Source organism: Strix aluco, chromosome 13 (assembly GCF_031877795.1).
Source record: "Strix aluco isolate bStrAlu1 chromosome 13, bStrAlu1.hap1, whole genome shotgun sequence".
Classification (NCBI taxonomy): domain Eukaryota; kingdom Metazoa; phylum Chordata; class Aves; order Strigiformes; family Strigidae; genus Strix; species Strix aluco.
The window spans coordinates 21,590,512-21,606,181 of NC_133943.1; the positions used below are offsets into that span (position 1 = coordinate 21,590,512).

At 46.5% G+C, this 15,670-nt stretch overlaps 1 protein-coding gene across 5 annotated transcripts in view; it reads right to left on the reverse strand.

Moving 5' to 3' along the window:
* NRG2 (neuregulin 2) overlaps positions 1 to 15,670 on the reverse strand; it is a 171,689-nt gene that overhangs the window by 35,466 nt on the left and 120,553 nt on the right. For 3 of the 5 annotated variants that reach the window (XM_074839008.1, XM_074839007.1, XM_074839012.1), the window contains exon 4: positions 11,656 to 11,721. The exons of the other annotated variants lie outside the window; for them this stretch is intronic. In XM_074839008.1, the coding sequence (XP_074695109.1) occupies positions 11,656 to 11,721 (66 nt within the window). The remainder of the gene's footprint in view (positions 1 to 11,655; positions 11,722 to 15,670) is intronic. 5 annotated transcript variants of the gene reach the window in all.

A 15,670-nucleotide genomic window follows, 5' to 3' on the forward strand; every position in this document is an offset into this window, starting at 1 on the left:
TCACTGCTCCACATCTCTGGAAGGAAATAAGTTTTCAGAGCCAGAAGCAAGTGCCCTCATTGTCCCCGGAACAGGCCCAGCACAAGCAAGAACAGCTCCTTCTCTCCCTCCCCTATTTCTGAGCATTTCTCAGTCATGTCCCAATGGGGCTGCCTCAAGAGACCAAGCAGAAGTTCAGCAGAAGTCTGTCAGCCTCGGTATGTGCTAAGAGGAAGACAGCCAGCATGACGCAAGTTTCTTGGGATACAGATGCTTTTCCAAAACCAATTTTCTTTCTGGAGAAAAGCTTTCCAGTCATGTAAGGTACAAACAAAACTGACAGTACTCTGCAGAGTTTCACTGCAATTCCTGTCTCTGAATGACTCAGACAAACTTACAGCCCAGCACAAGAGAGCCTCCATAGGCAAGACAAAGGCTCTAGGAAGGGAAAAACCTTTTGTTAGAGCAACTGATACAGGTTACAAAAGCCAACCAGTTTTGGGGAATGCAGACCCACCTTCACATAACTGAAAGAAGGGCTGGGCACTAAAAACCATCTCCTTTTTCCAACTGAATCTCATTAAAGATAGTCCCCCCTTCTGGACTACCCACCTTGCTTATATCCTAACACAGTTACATCACCAGCAGTGTGGTTACTACCTACTTTCCAGTGCCTTTCATGCTCTACTTGAGGTTTCTGAGGAGATACCCTCCTCCATCCTGTTTTCCAAAACATGAACAAACCTCATGGAGAGGTTAGTGACTTCAGACCAGTTGCTGAAGACTGAACATCTCATTGACACAGGATTCGAGGAAGAAGGCTGGAGCCAGAGCCTCAGGCAGGAGCTAGTCAGAACCACGGGAAAAGCAGCTAGGCATGCCAGAGCTTGCCCTGGAGGGAGCTGGGGCTGCTCCCCACACCTCAGGCAGCCCCTGTGCCCATCCTGCCTCCGCAGCAGGCTCAGAGCCTGCCGCAGGTCCCTGCCCTGCTGCCTCGGGCTGCAGCCCACACTGTCAGAGCCAAGGTCTCCATTCTCACGCTCCGGCTGCAGCCCGGTGCCTGCCGGGCATGTCCAGGCTCTCACAGGTAAAGGAGGGCTTCCAGCATACTATGAAGCCTCTCATATATGGGTGATGCTTGGCACGCAAGCAATCAAAGAAGCTTGTTCTGGCTCTCTTGTTTTTAGGACTATCTCTGTCTGCATGGGGTCTATGTCTGTCTGAATGAGGAGTTTGCTCCTCAGGCTGTGCACAGCAGGAGTAGCCCACACTGTTACCTGCACACAGCTCAAGGCAGAGCCAAGCTTACTGTTCATTTTGCTTGAATCAATGCATTGTCCAGCCCCATTGTCTTCTGATCCCATAGGGATGTCAATGCCTTCCACTGTCTGACAGAGCTGGGGTTGTGCACCAAGCAGAGCTATTTCTATGCTTTGCCTGAATATCCATTGATTCTGGGGTTGTCTTTTCACAGTTATCCAGGGCAGAGCAAGTTGTTCCAAAGTTCTCTGCAAACCAGACATGTCAAATACTTCAGCAAAGACTGAAAATGCACATGGCCCTGGAACAGCAAATAGCTGCTCCCCTCCTAGGGCATGAAACGCCAGCCAGCTGGAAGTCAAATGTGCAGAGCAGTATACACATACTAGAGTGTGTGCTGGGTTTTAGAACAGATGATGATTTGACCAAGCCACCAAAGAAGTCCTTGCAAAAAACCCTCAAATATGAAAACTCCCAAACTTCTGTGGGGAAATTCAGCACTCCCTTCCAGTTAAGATTAATGGGAACTAGAAGCCAAAGCTATCGTAATGCCTTTGTAACAAGTCTGTATAACTTACACCTTCACAAGATAGTAGCACATTTCTTCTAAGGCCAGTGGAGAGCTGCAGGTTCAAGACAGAGGATCTTTGTCTGTGACAGCACCTGGACTTTCTTTGCAAGGCCTTTCCTTAACTATTGCTTGATCCAGCCACTTAAGCCAAGCCTTAACTAATACCAGATGCCATTTTAAAAATGAGGATGAAAGTAAAACCTAGCCTGTGCATGGGAAGCCTGGGGTTGTGCAGGCTGTTGGGCGAGTAGGAGCTGCCTGATCTGCTCTGCAGCTCTCGTGGGGTTGGCTGGGCCAGTCTTGTGGAGGCAGAAGCAGCAGCAGAGCAAGAAAGGCCCTGCTAGAGAAGTGTGAAAATTGCAGGGGAGAAGGTACACAGAATACAGACACTGTCCCATCAAACAGTCCCCGAGTGCTGCCCGGCCAGCACACAGCATGGGACCTGCTGAAAGCCGCTCGCAGGGCGGCCTTTGGTTTGGAGTGCTTGCACTGAAGTACCTTAAAACTGCACAATGAACAGGTCTCTGTTAAAGCTGAAAGCATGCTGTCAGATCAGGGAACACTGAAACGTCGTGAACCAATGCACTGGTGCAAACTGAAAGGCACATGGGTGAAGAACAAGCACAGGAAGCCGTCACCCCTGCAACCATCAAAAGTACCAGTTGCTATCAAGCAAAAAAATCCATCTGGCAAAGTCTCACATCATAAATCCTACAGGAAAGGATTCTGGAGCAAGCCTTCCCACAGTAAGGGAGAAACAGAGGGAGAAATAAAAACAGAGCCCAGCAACCTCCCCACAGAAAACACCTCAGATAACAAGGTACCCTTTCCACCAGCAAAGCTGGATGGGAAGATGCAATGCTGTGTGATGTTGTGATACCAGGGTGGATTACAGTGATAACCAGCCAGAGATTGCATGGAATTTTCATCCCATGTAAACAGTTTTGTTCCTTTTAAACAAATAAAAAAAAGAGACTGACATGAGTGAAGCTTGGGACATGCATGTTGTGCACTTCTAAAAAGAGAGCTGTCAACAGAGTTATGTCTGTCAGAAAAATACGTGGTTGATCAGTTCTCCTAGAAGCAGCTTGTTAATGTCGTTATCTTTTAAATCCTGTTTTCTGCAAGTACCGTGCCCTTTTTCCCAAAGAAGCACAAAGTGTTTTAAAACTGAATCACAAAATCATATTACTATGGTCCATTTGTTAGCAGCAATAATGTAGCAAAGGCTACAAAAAGAGGCAGTCAGCGCAGTTCCCTGCTGAAATACAGACCATTATAAGACTATAAACTGAGCAGTACTAGTCAAACCAAAGCCCTGACAGTGGCCAATAGGCAATGTTTAAGCATGAGCATGCAATGATTATTTTCTTCTGGCCATCTGGGATGAGCAGCTCAGAGACAACTTAAGTCAGCTGCAGTGTCTTTACATTTAATCGTCTTTGATGGACTTCTCTTCCACGAACGTGTCTAATTGCTGTTACAACAAATTTAATCTTGTAACAACCACAGTATTTGTGACAAGAGCTCCAGTGTTATGTACACAGTGTGCAAAGACACATCTCCATTTACTTCTTCTAAACCTGCCCCTTCCTGGCTCTTGCATTAGAAAAAACAGTGATCATCTGCACCCACTTCCCCTGTGCTACCTGTGGCTTTACAGGCACAACCAGCATCTCCTTCTCTAGCTGGAAGGCGATGATCTCTTTAGTAGCTTCTTATACAGAGGTTGACCCAGCTGCAGTTCATCTTTGTGCCATCTCTTGTTCTGTTTTTCCCTTTGGAGATGGTGAGACCATCCTGCATGCACAATATTTATGTCACCCTGGTTTGTTCTCTATTCTATTCACAGTAATTCTTAATGTTCATTTTGAGTTTTAATGTACCAAATATAGATCTTTCTCTATTATAAACCTGAACTCTCACTCCTGCATGGTGACACCGAGTCCAGAGCCTCCCAAGGTGCCTGACTGCTCTGGGATGTGGCTGCAGCTGCGACTTCACGTTCATGAGGGCAGTAGCTGCAACTAGTTTGGGAGCCAAGATAGACCTGACAATTCAGAGAGCAGCTCTGGTGTTGGGACAGAGGGAAGCGAAAGCCCTCACTTAGAAAATGTTAATTCTGCCTGGGTTGAAATGTGTCCCCCTTTGACACCATGTGGCTGCAGATCACAGTCAAGCACCCTGAAGCATGAGGCCAAGGGAGATTTCAGGGGGTTTCCACTGCACCACCAGGATAATTCCCATATTCACAAATGACTCCATTCAGTTATTTGATGTTTAGCTGTATTTCCCCATCAGTCTGGGCCACTAGATAGACCTTAACAAATATCTACCTGGTCCTGAGTCATCTGCGGTTCGATGACCGATGTTGGTAAAGTGAGCCTCACATACAGTTTATATGCAGTCATGCATGGTCATTCACCTCCACTCCAGACACCACTCAGGAGTGCCGGGTGATCAAGAAATGACTTCCCACAGCTATTTTACCTTAACTGCCACACGGTACCAGGCAGATTTTACTCCCTATTGACTAGTGTAGTAGAAGAAGTCCTTCACTCAGCCTCCAACACAACTCCATCTAGCCTAAATGACTTGGAAAGTTGTAAAATTACTGAGTTAAATGGAGTCTGAATAAGCAAGGGAGCTTATACCAGTTTTGGGTGCTAGTTGCAACCTGTGTGGAAGGGACTCCTGGGAAGGCAGTGGGAGATGAGGGGGTTTGTGCAGTAACAGCAGTCATGCAGCAGTTGCCTCCCCAATACTTCAGCGAATTAAGAGCAGGAAACGGAGTGTTCACAGGTCAAGCTACAGAACAGAAATGGTGAAATTAGACAAGTGGGAATAAGCAAGGTGCCCCTGAGACAGCCCTCTGCAAACACACAGGCAAACTGGTCACAAAGCTTCTGCAAGGTGGAAGAAGGCCTGGAGCAGTTCACCCACCAGCAAGTCAGATCTCCAGCTGGTCTCAGTGCCAGGGCTGAGAACAAAGCAGAAGGGAATAAGGAGGTGAGGATGGGGAAAGAGGGCTGCGTCTTGATGGATGTGATTGCAAATCTGAAGCCATTTTTTATTGTTACTGTCCTAGTCAGTGAGGCCAGTGTAGCATAAACATATGAGAGATTCAGAGCACTGTAGTCATTCAGAACATCTATTTTCCATTGCACGCCTAGGTTATTCAGGACGAACATCAATGACAGGGCAACGGAGAGGAGAGCCACGGGCACTGACATCGCCGTGGGGACTTCCTTCACACAATCCATCCACGCAGATTGTGCAGGGATTGTTACACAGTTCCTACAGTGCACATCGTTTAACTTTTGCAAACAGCTCACCAGCCTGTTCTCAGAAAACTGGTGAAATACTCCTCCTGCAAGGAGTTAACTAATGCAGCTTGGACTATAGTTAATTTTTCACAAACTACAGCTACTGTCGAGGAGAGCAGGGAGACAGCGATAGTTTCACTGCTCCTTTTTTTTATAAATAACTTTGACTGGTGGGTTCATAGAGTACAGACACTTTAATTCTCTCAATATTTAGACATTCAGTTAGACAGATGAACTCAGCTGGTTGGAGAGTGTATACAAATTGCCTGCTCTGTATATGCCTCATGTACTTACTGATAAAACACAGAATTGCTGAGGTTCCTCTCAACCGAGTTCATCCAACTGCTTGTCAGAAGAACATGGATGAGAAGGTGCCTGGCCAAGCTATTCCTTAGTTGTAGCACTGTAATCCTGCGCGAGCCACACTAAATCCATGATTTACACTGATGAATACACTGAGGGGCTGTTGATCCTAACCATTCTTTCTGTGGCAGATTTCTGTATGTCTGGTACGACACTCTCTTCTCTTAATAAACCTGAACAGATGCTGGATGCTCACTGCTGCTATCTGTACATAAAATCAGAAGGGCCTGTGCAGACTGGGGCTTGCCTGGCAACAGACTGGGGACTCTGGAGCTCATAAAAATTCTGTTCATGTGTGTTTATTCATTTGGAAATGACCCAGTATTTACCCCTGCATTTTATTGAAATAGATCCTGCTGCAATTATGCTCCTAGTTCCTGAGGGGATCATGAGGATCGATAGCTGCAGACTAGAAGTTCATCCCAAAATACATACGCCAGACTGCAGGACACTCATCTCAGAGCATTAGATATTGCTGATCAAAACAACACAGGCAGCACTCCCCGTGTCTCCGATCTGCACTGTTCAGGTGCTTCACTGAGGAGCAATGTTTCTGACTGCCAAGGGACTGCCTGCTTCCATAGGACAGGTGCTATTTCAGGGGCAAAGTCCTGTGTTATTATAAAGCTTCCAGTTGCTCTTCCAGGCCGATCTCTCCAGCTTTATGAAAGAGCTCTTCGTATGCTTTTCTCTACCACAAGGATCCCAGAATGCATGGGTTAGCACTGCAGGATTTTATTTTCCAAAATCCCCATCATCAATTGTAAAAGCAGAAGCATGCTACTTCAACGAGGGGATTTGTTCAACAACCTAAAACACCTTTTGCAGGGCCAGTGTCAGCATGAATGCTTTGCAGGCAGGACAGCTAAAGCCCAAGAAGTGAAACAACATGCCAGGATCACATGATGGAGTCAGACAGAGCAGATCTCCTGGTACATAGCCTCCTGATCTGAATGCTGGGCTTACAGCCTCAGGTCTTCCAGGGGACACCAGCTTCCATCCCATGCTTCACTCCATACTGCCCATCTTTGCCTTTAGAGTCACAATGGCCTGTCTTTACATCACATCTAGAGATGTGAAGGCTACTTGAAAAATACACAGTGCACAAAATAAGCAACAACCAGGACCTGACAGCAGCCAGGCACAACACAGCTCTCTGTGCAGACTGACAGTGAGATCTCCAACACATACACCTTCAAGGTATCATGTCTGTGTGCGTGCAGGCTCTACTCAATTATCAACCACACCTCCAGTTGTGGGTTTTAAAATATCTGAGTAAAGGCCACACCAGGACTTATTTTTAGCCTAATATTGAAAACTGGTCTATCCACACGGCCCTTGGTGGACTGACTTCTGTCTGTTCTACCCGTGCTCCGGGCTGGCCGGACACCCTTCAACTCCAAACCAACAGCACCACGCTCACGTTTGTACTATTGCTGGCTCCAGAAGAGCACAGTGCCTTCGGACTGGAGTGACCAAAGACTGACCAGCCAGTTATCGTGCAGGTCCTCTGTGATCACCCTGTAAAGGTCAGGCCAGACTGGACTTGAGAAAAGGTTTTGGGGAATTGGCTGAAGCTTAATTACATGGCACCTCATACTGTGGTATATGCTGAAGCTTCAATTCAGCTGGATGTGACTTACAAACCACGTCACAGTAAAGACATCACTGAGCCATTGTAAGCATCCAAGTCCACCAGGCCTATCTCACTTGAGAGACAGAAAGTAAGGAAAACATTTCCAACACCCAGCCACGCTAAGCATTGGAGAAAGTATTAAATGGGAGGGGGAGAGCCTGAATGAGTCTAAACCAATGAGTCTACAAACTTAATCCAATGACATCACCAAGATGACATCTATGAAATCTGTGGACCTGAACTGGTGTGTGGAGAGTTAGACTTAATTGGAGAAAGAAGGGCTGTTTCACCTACCCTCCCACGGGGATCTCTAAAGAGACTTCAGGGAGGGCTTGTGATCCCCAGTAGTTGAAATAAAGTCCCCCAAAATCAATCCAGAGAGCTCAGCTTCCATTCAGGTGCCTCACATTATCCCCCAATCCTCATGTTTCCAGCACAACTCAGCACTGCCTCTTCTGCTCTTTCTCCCTCTTTCATCTTCTCATCTGATCCCAAATCTTTCCCTGCTGCAGAGCACCCGTAGAGTGAGATTAGACAGATGTAGCCCTGCCAGCCTACATAGGCTGGTAAGTAAGGGCACTCAACCAGATCAGCTAGACAGTGACCCAGACAAAGGGCATGAGCAGCATCCAGGTGAGCAGCTGCAATGGTCCACATGTTGGTTTAGAGCATCTGCCCATTACTGGCAGATTCTCTTGTATCCTGATGGTACTCAAACCACGCTTCCTCCACCCAGCCTGTATTCTCTTTTTACCTGGTTGTTGAAGTCAAGGAAATAAACTAAAGGGGAACTCAACAGCAGAAAACAAGCAAATGGTATTACCTGTCCTTTTCAGAGATTTCAAATGTTATCTTACCTTTTAAAAATAAAACTTTGATAAGATTTTAATATCTCTGTCCTGCATAAACCTTCCATCTCAGAATGCTCTACAGATTGCTCTGAACTGTCTTCCATTTTGGCCTCCATCAAAACGTCTGTAAACTTTGACACTGATTCGTATTCTGTTTACCAAGCAGGTCTGTAGCCACAGACACCTGAACCTTGTTTAACTGCTTCAAGCTGCACAGTGACAGGATCACGTTACCATTTTGAGTTCTCTAGATGTTGACATTAGCATGAAGGACCTTTCTCTCTGCATCAGGGCACATGATCAAGTTATCCCATCCCTGCAAGTTCCTGCCTGTGAGCTGAGCCACTGTGACCACCCAACTGCACAATCTTAGCCTGTGACACCAGACATGTCTTATTTAACACTTTTTCACTATGGATGAGGCTACTGCAACTATCTCATGCTTAGTGACCTCAACAGGAAGAATTCTTGATAAGAGTAGTAAGCATGTCTTCTCTTTTGAGCCCCAGTGCTTTCTTCAGAGAGCATCTCTAGGGCTGCTCTAGTCTGCAATGCTCAAACAAAAGCATATACTCAGAGGAAGGTGTAAGACGCTGGTACCATGTCAAAATATGCAGCATCATGGAAACACTTTCCCAGACACCAGATTTCCTTTCTGAATCTGGCCCTCAGAGTCCAATTTGACCATGTGGAACAAAGCTGGTGTTAATATCAACACTACACCCCTATGACCAGGCTAGCACTCATCACACTCAGTGGTCCAGCTTGTTACATCTGCTAAATGGCTCTGGCTCATCTGAAGGTGTCCACACCACTGAAAGAAGCTGAATGGTACCCCTTGCTATGAACACACCATGTAGTGGGAGCACCAAGAAAACCGACTCTCTGTCTGGCAGGTCCCAGTACTCACCCCGAGTATAGGGTTGCATCCACACGGACTGGACAAGGACGCAAGGCAGATTTGAATCCAGACAGCTCTCAAAAAGCAGCACCGTCAGATTCCAGATCTCCCAAGTGTGCTGTCTTTAGTCCCAGATCCAGTCTGGTATCAGGGTTGTTTCCACACCAGAAACACCATGAGATCCTTGTGTTTCTCCATACTGTCATGAGATCTGTGAGGCCCATACCAAGCAGTGCCCCCACCAAAAAGAACCAGAGGTCCTGCTCCAGCCAGCCCATAGGCAAGGGGAACAGCAGCTGGGGAAGAGATCCCATGCACATCATCATAACAATGCGGGCATTTCAAAGAACCTGTGGCACCAATCTGCCTCCTGGCACTCTGCAGCCTCCTGTCAGATGCTAGCTAGGCATCGGAAGGTGCTGAGATGGAAAGCAGTGCAACAAAAAATACTCTTCCAGACAAAAAAAGTTACTCAAAAGTGGAGACAGAACACCTTGGAGACCTGGGTTGCATTTTGAGTGCTGTCCGGTGTGTAAAGCTGCCTTGTGTCAAGGATGCAGCAGTGCCTGTGTGTCTGTGGCTACTGGAGAAGAGGAGGAGGAAGGCAGAGGTGACTCAGAATGTGATAGGATTTGCTAGTAGCTACACTTAGAGGTGGTAATAACGGCTTTAACAGTGCTCTAAGGGGGAAATATGTGATATCCCACTCCTTTTCCCAAGGCAAGGGTAGAAAGGAAGGCCAGACCATCCAGGAAGGAACTGGGACCTTCAGGAAAAACACTAGTTAAAAACATAACACCAGGAGCAACAGGGCTATGGGGTGTGAGGTATTTGGGGCTACACAGAATGATGGGGTTTTATCTTGTCTAGGCCATGGGGAGAACACAGTGAGCTTCTTGAGGTGTAGGGTCTAACACACTTGCCCAGCCTACCTGGTAAGATGCCTGCCTTGCACCACAGGCCAAACAGAAGGGACCAAGCGCCGTGGCCAAGCTGTCTCTGCAAGGCAGTGTCTCCCAGGGAACTGCAGATACCACCAAGTTTGCATGGTGCTTTCTCAACACAGTGTTTAAAATCCAGTGGACCATTTACAATGTTTCAGTGAAACAATGAGAGGTGAGACAACCTACAGGTGCCAGACAAGCTTTTGAATACAGAGATTTAAAAGAAATGCAAGAATCTTACAAGGATGAGATACTTGTCAGCTTTCCAGATCATCACACCTCACAACATCTTCATTACCTCCCCACATGTTATACACATGTGCAATTCTATGATCGATCATCAGCAACCATAGATATCAGGGGGACTATGTGTTATTTAGATAACAATTGAGCAAGATCATAAAAAAGGAATGTGAAGGAAAAAGTCAATTACAACTTTAACTCTGGAGACTTTACCATCTTTTCACATCATTAATTAAAAAACAGACAATCAAGGATGATTTTCCCACAGAGGAAAGAAGTTTTTCAAAAGGAGAAACTTCTGTGCAAGCCACAGTTTCCAGTGCCAGTTTCCGTCCTATTGTTGAAATTAGGCTTTTAGTAAAAATAGCATATATCTAATGCAATGCAAATATGTAGCATGGATCTATGCTGGTGAACACAGAGGAAAAACCCTGGGGAAGGATGATATGGTCATTGCAGTAGTGGTGCTGCGTCTCAGCTTGATGTCCCCAGTGCAGTGGAAGGCTAAGCACAACACGAGCAAATTTTAAGTGCAGTTTTCTAATCACAAAAGATTTTGAAGGATACCTGGCTAGTCCCTGTTGTGACTGCAACCAGATTTCCTTTAAAATCATAAATGATTGAGCTTTCCAAGGAGGAAACATCCCCATAAAATCCGCAAAGTGGAATTGTCAACAGAGAGGCCCAGCCAGCTATGCTGGCGTGAGCAGCTGGAATGGAAATATAGCACAGATCTCAAAATAACCACCAGGTCCTCGGCTCGGCGGGTGCCTGCCCGTTTGGATGGGGTCCTAGTGGGCTGTCCAGCATGCTGACACTGCCCGAGCGTCATGGCGTGCCCCCCAGGGAGAGCCTCTCCGACACAGAAATAATGCACTCCACCAGAAAGAGCTGAACCAACGGCCAGGCACCTGGCTTCTAGATCCACACTTGTATACGTGCTTTGATTTTTATTTTTGTGTGCATTTGTGACAACTGAACAGGAGGGAATGCTAAAAAGCACTTCTGCCACATTAAACCAAAGTAAACGTTTTGCGAAATCTGTTCTTGCTTTCTGGAGACTCAAGTTAAAATGTGATGGCAAGGTGCAGGTGTATTTTCTGCAATTTTTTTACGACTTATGCTTAGAAGATGCATGTCTTTCTTCTTGCATTTCCTATAGCCTCTTTTGGTTTTCTCACCCATCCTCAAAAAAAAACCAAAACCCAAAAAACAAACCAAAAAACCCCCCCACCCCCTAAATCAAAGGCCGTAACAAGCACATCTTACAAGTATCAATAAACCCATGTATTGAACGAGCTGGGAATGCTTAAAATCCAGCTGCAATTTTAAGTAGCATGTTCTTCGAGTTACCATTGCAATAGTTACCAACCTCTCCCTCTCTAAGACAGACACCAGCAATATAAATCATATTTTTTAAAGATCTAAGGAAAGATCAGTGGCTTTGGGAGAAATCAAAGGGAAGTAGCAATTAAAGAAGATTCCAGGAGGCAATAAAGCGTTTATGCAAAATGTCTCATAACACCAAAACAAGTAAGGGGAAAAAAGCTATATGGGGGGAGCGGGGGGAGAGGTACTTACACTCTTCTTCCATAACAACTATTTTAGTTTCTGAGGCTGGTAAGACTTGTGGTGCTTTCGTTGTTCCTGGGGAAATTAAGGTAAGAAAGTAGTGAACAAAATATCTATTTTGCGCAGAGAAGAGTGGGCTTAGCTACTGCAGGGAGGAGGACAAGAGCAGGTGCTGCTGGGTGGGGCAGGCTGGGGTGGCTGTCAACATGTTAGTACTGGTTAGAGGTACTCTCAGATGGGTAACTGGGTAACAGAGGCAGATAAACCAGTGCCCCTGCAGGGGACGGCACGGGGCACACTGGCCCCCTGGCTGTAAAGGGCCTCAGCCATTAGGATCTCTGTCATGAGAAAAAGTCAGAAATGGGTCAGGATTCACCCTGCAGGAGATGAGAGAAACTGTGGGAGGATTTTTAGCCCTGAGGGCCATGAAAGTGTGAAGATAGGATCACAGAACATGACAGTGAGAAAAATGTGGAGTTCAAGAAAAGAGGTCATCTGAAGAACCTCCATCCCACAAGTATGTGCAGCTTTGCAGCACAAAGTAATGGTCATACAAGAGATGGAGGAACATGAAACAGATGGAGACCATGGCCCAAGGCAATACGGGAGCCGAGCACATGTAGCAATTTCCTCTTTATAAACCAGGATACTGGGAAAGTCCAATGTCCATAGTCACCAGCTCTACATAAGCCTGCTGACAGCAACAGCCCCTTCTGGATCAAAGCCCCTCACCACCCTCTAGATGCACAAAGGAGAAAGCCCCAGGAGCCTACACCGTGTGTGCAGCGCTCTGTCAGAGACGGGGTGAGAGACAACCATGAAAAGGTAAAAGCGGAAGGAATTTTGTATAAAAGTTTGATTTTTCCTGCAGTGTTTAGCAAAGGGGAGACGGGGTGTCAGTTAAGGAGGTGTCTAGAAATTTTCTGAGGAAGAAAAGAGTCTGAAACAGCCGCATTTCAGCTGCGCCCTCATGCCCATGTGATACCAGTATTAGACTACTCAATGAAGAGAACTGGGAAATGGGACATTTTTCTAAGAAAGAATCTAATTTACCATAAAGTAATAAAAATCTGAAAATAGCACCAAAGCACAATATATTTTGGCTAAGCCCAGAAACATTTCCTCAGAAACTGACACACTTCCAAACCTTTCCAATGAGAAAGCATTTATTTCTAAGCTGGGCATTTTGTGGAAATACCAGAACTGCAGAGGAGAGATGAGGCGATGGGTTTGGCTTACAGGCATTTTCTTTTTTTTTTTCGCTGCACTGCAGCCACTCTCTTTCTAAAGAAAATTTATCTTTAATGTGTTTTGGGTAATTTGAAACAGATTTGCATGGCTGAAAAGGTGCTCTTTTAAAACTGGTATAAACCAAAAAGTGGTAGTGGAATAGAGCAAAAAGTACTTTCAAGCAGCAACGCTGCCTCATCAAGCTAATTTTTTACCAGCGGTGACTGAATTTCCATGGGCCTGAGGGTCCCATCTGTGAGCTCCTTCTCTGCCAACCAGGACTCAAGTGGGCTCAGGAGCCTCTGTCTCTGGCCTCTGCACCCCTGGAGAGGAACAGCATGTTGGGCTGATGACACCTTGCTCCTCCACGATGCTCATCTCAAGCCTCAACACCTCAGGCCAGCTCTTGCAATGCCACCTCTCTACAGGGGCACACAGAGATGTCCCCAAACCTCGTGTCTCTGTATCACAAGATGTGGTGTTAGCTCTGGACTTTTTCCTAGTCCTGGATTCCCCCATCTATATCACAGGAACATTACAGGACCTCCAACAATACTGCTAAGTGTCAGGTCAGAAAGTGTGCTTCCAGCAGATGGTTCCAGAGCATCAGTCCCCGCCCAGCCTGCCCAGGACAGGCAGATGCACCAGGTTCCCAGGGACAGGGCAGCAGTAAGAAGCAGAATATAAAGCAGCAGAACATACAGAAACAGCAATAGCTGGAGTAAGCTTCTGGGAAAGAGGGGAAGGCTCCGAGGGCAGGCCAGCTCGCATGTCTGCTCTGATTAATTGTTATAAGCTGCTAGAACTTCATAGAGGACTGTGTTGAGATTTGGCCGCAATAGGATCAATGCTAAGGAGCCTGGAGAAGAATGCAGGGACAGAAGACAGCACATACTTGGATTCAGAGACAAGCAGATGCCCCGAGGAGTTTTCTACTGAAAGATATCACAGAAGAAGGGAGCTTGCAGAAGTGAGGAAAGCTGTCAAGGTCCCAAAAAGGCCCAGCAGTAAGGGAAGAGAGAGACTCTAGGACAGCAAGTGCCTGGACACAGATGAAGGCTGCTCAACTCTGGGTGGCTCCAGAGGGAAGTGAAAAAAGTGTGAAAAAAAAGGGTGACAGATCTGCAAAAGCCTACAGCAGCCACCATCATCTCGTTTACTTTTGCAAGGGACTACAACTGGCATTCAACTGCTCTCCTGCCAGGTGACCTGCAAATAGCAGCAGCAGCAAGGTGTGCATGCAGCTGAGAGGGGCAGGCCAGAGGCAGACTTCAAGGCAGCTTAGAAAATGGATTAACCAGGGCACTGCCACAGCAGGGCACAGCAGTCATTCTACTGGATCTGCAGCATCCTGCAGCCACAAGCTCCCACTAGGAAAAGGTACAGGGCAGATCTTTGGGTGTTTTTCAGGTCTCAATACATTTCTGGGCAACTCAGGTGTGCCCTCACACCCTCTGTGTCCTGAGTGAGAGCAACCACCTGCCCTTGGCAGAGGACATGCCAGACTCCATTCCTGTGGAGGAAGAGTTAAACTGACAAATGCTGCCACTATACCTGTGCAGGTGGGAAGGGGCAGTTCGAAGTTGCAGTGGCTGGATGTGCGTTTTCCTGGTGCCATACGCAGTGTGCAGGGTCAGAGCCTTGCTCTGCTCGATCACAGTCTTCCTCTTGTGAAAGGGGATTGCTAGTGACTGGGAAGGACGAGTGGAGGAGGCAGACGGGGCTCTGATGGCAGGCACACGCTGCCTGTGCACATTGCACATGGGGAGCAGGGGTTGCACATACAGCTCCCAGTCAAAACAGGAACAGTTTACATTGCAATGGGACAGCCAGAACGTGAGTCAGGAAAAAAAAAAAAAAAAAGGAGTGGCACTGCCTCAGTTAGCTTACTCTGGACCTTTCCTATCGTGATCAGAAAGAAACACAGCAGAGCAGTAGAGCTAACTTCATAGATGTGAAACATGAAGGCACGGAGGTCTGAGCACGGATGGCCTTTCTCCAGACCTTGCAGACTTTGCAAGCACTGGGTTTTTATAGGCAGAGTAACTGAGGGGGAGGCTATGTGATACGGCAGCTTTGCAGAATAAAAGATTCAGGACTGCAAACACTGCTGAGACAGAGGTTAATACAGAAAATAATGCCAGAAAGCAGCAGGAGAAGGCTACCTTCCTTCACATCTGACTAATGCTAATAAGAGCACAACAGATAAACTGGATCACACTGAAGGGCTGCAGAGCACAGCCCAGGCTCCCACAGCAGCCCATTGTGAGTGGCAGGAGGAAGAGCTTAGGAAACAGAGCTTGTACAGAATCATCCCTCCCCTAGTCACACCCTCCCGGCTTCTGGCAACCACTGTAGGGACTTTCTGAGCTGGAGGGTGCATCCAAACCATCATGTTAAGCAATATCATTATTATGACCGAGATAATAACAAAACCACCTAACCTCAGACTCCATCCACTGAGCTCTAAGAGATGGAGCACACAGTCTAGGATGAAAATCAGAAGCAACTTCACTCATCACAAAGCTATGGTTTAATTACTCGTCTTCTGGTGAGTTTTGCTTCTCAGAAATTCTTTAAAAAAAGAAAACATCAAGCCCACCAGCTTTCTTTCCTCTTTACCCCTTTTTAAAAAAAGACATTGACTGTAGGTTTATTTAAAATGTAAATTAACCACATTGCCAGTGACAGATAACAAAGATAAACATTTATGCTAAGCTGCATTTTTCTTATCTCCCAAGATTGTTTTACTCAATATCCTGAAAGCATGAAACAAAATACAAGACAGATCATG